General features: G+C 53.0%; 1 protein-coding gene across 1 annotated transcript in view; it reads left to right on the top strand.

Annotated features, from left to right (window-relative positions):
- Positions 1–25: 25 nt before the first annotated feature.
- Positions 26–914, top strand: part of ENTPD6 (ectonucleoside triphosphate diphosphohydrolase 6) — a gene marked incomplete at its 3' end in the record, with an annotated part of 26326 nt that continues 25437 nt past the window's right edge. Inside the window, exon 1 of the mRNA XM_019634926.1 lies at positions 26–434. Coding sequence (XP_019490471.1) covers positions 65–434 — 370 coding nt within the window. The remainder of the gene's footprint in view (positions 435–914) is intronic.

Raw genomic sequence — 914 nt, forward strand, 5'->3', positions numbered from 1 at the left:
TGTTTTTCCTGCCTTTCCTCCCTTTCTGCCAGCAGCTGTGACACAGTCCTCAACAGACAAAGAAATGAGAAAAATACCAAATAATGGGAACCTGAAGATGACGAAAGTGGCGTACCCTTTGGGGCTGTTTGTGTGCCTGTTCATCTACATTGTCTACATCAAGTGGCACTGGGCCTCAGTCACCCAGGCCTTCTTTAGCATCACTGAGGTGGCCACAGGGGCCCGGAGAGGCCAGCAGACCCGAGATCCCCTGGAGACGGTTGCACATGGTCACAAGGTCTTCTACGGCATCATGTTTGACGCGGGAAGCACTGGCACCCGAGTGCATATCTTCCAGTTCACCTGGCAACCTGGAGGTATCCTTCCCAAGGCAGAAAGTCCTGGCTCTGCACTCTCTGTCTCTCACAGCAGAGCTCTTGGAATTACCTCCCCTTAAAGATGGCTTCTCAGGGTGTGGGCTAGACGCCCTGCCTTAGACTCACCTGGAGCTTGTCAACAGTGCAGTGTCCCAGTGATGCTTACTCAGAGTATGGGTTGGGGCCCAGGAATCTAAATTTTCCACGAGTCCCTGATTGTTCTTACTTGTACCAACACCTGGTGACCACCTAAGGACAGCTGAGATCCCAGAGGGTGTTTGGTGGCTTGTCCCCTCCCAGCATTCAAAGGCATGACTTAGGCCAAAGGTCGTGTTGGGTGAGTTTAAGGCAGGAAGTAACTCCAGATGTAGGTCATCAGAGCTAGGAATCTAGGAAAGTCAGATGAATTGCAAAGACCTGGGATCCAAGGTGGTATGGAGTTGCCAGTGGGGCCAGGTAGTGAGGGGATGACAGATGAGCGTGACCTCAATAGTGAGAGTGGAGCTGGAGCCTGTCAGCTTTGCTTCCTAGGCTGGGGCTTCGGGCAGGAGGGAGGGT

Source organism: Hipposideros armiger, unplaced genomic scaffold, assembly GCF_001890085.2.
Source record: "Hipposideros armiger isolate ML-2016 unplaced genomic scaffold, ASM189008v1 scaffold_2247, whole genome shotgun sequence".
Taxonomy (NCBI): Eukaryota; Metazoa; Chordata; class Mammalia; order Chiroptera; family Hipposideridae; genus Hipposideros; species Hipposideros armiger.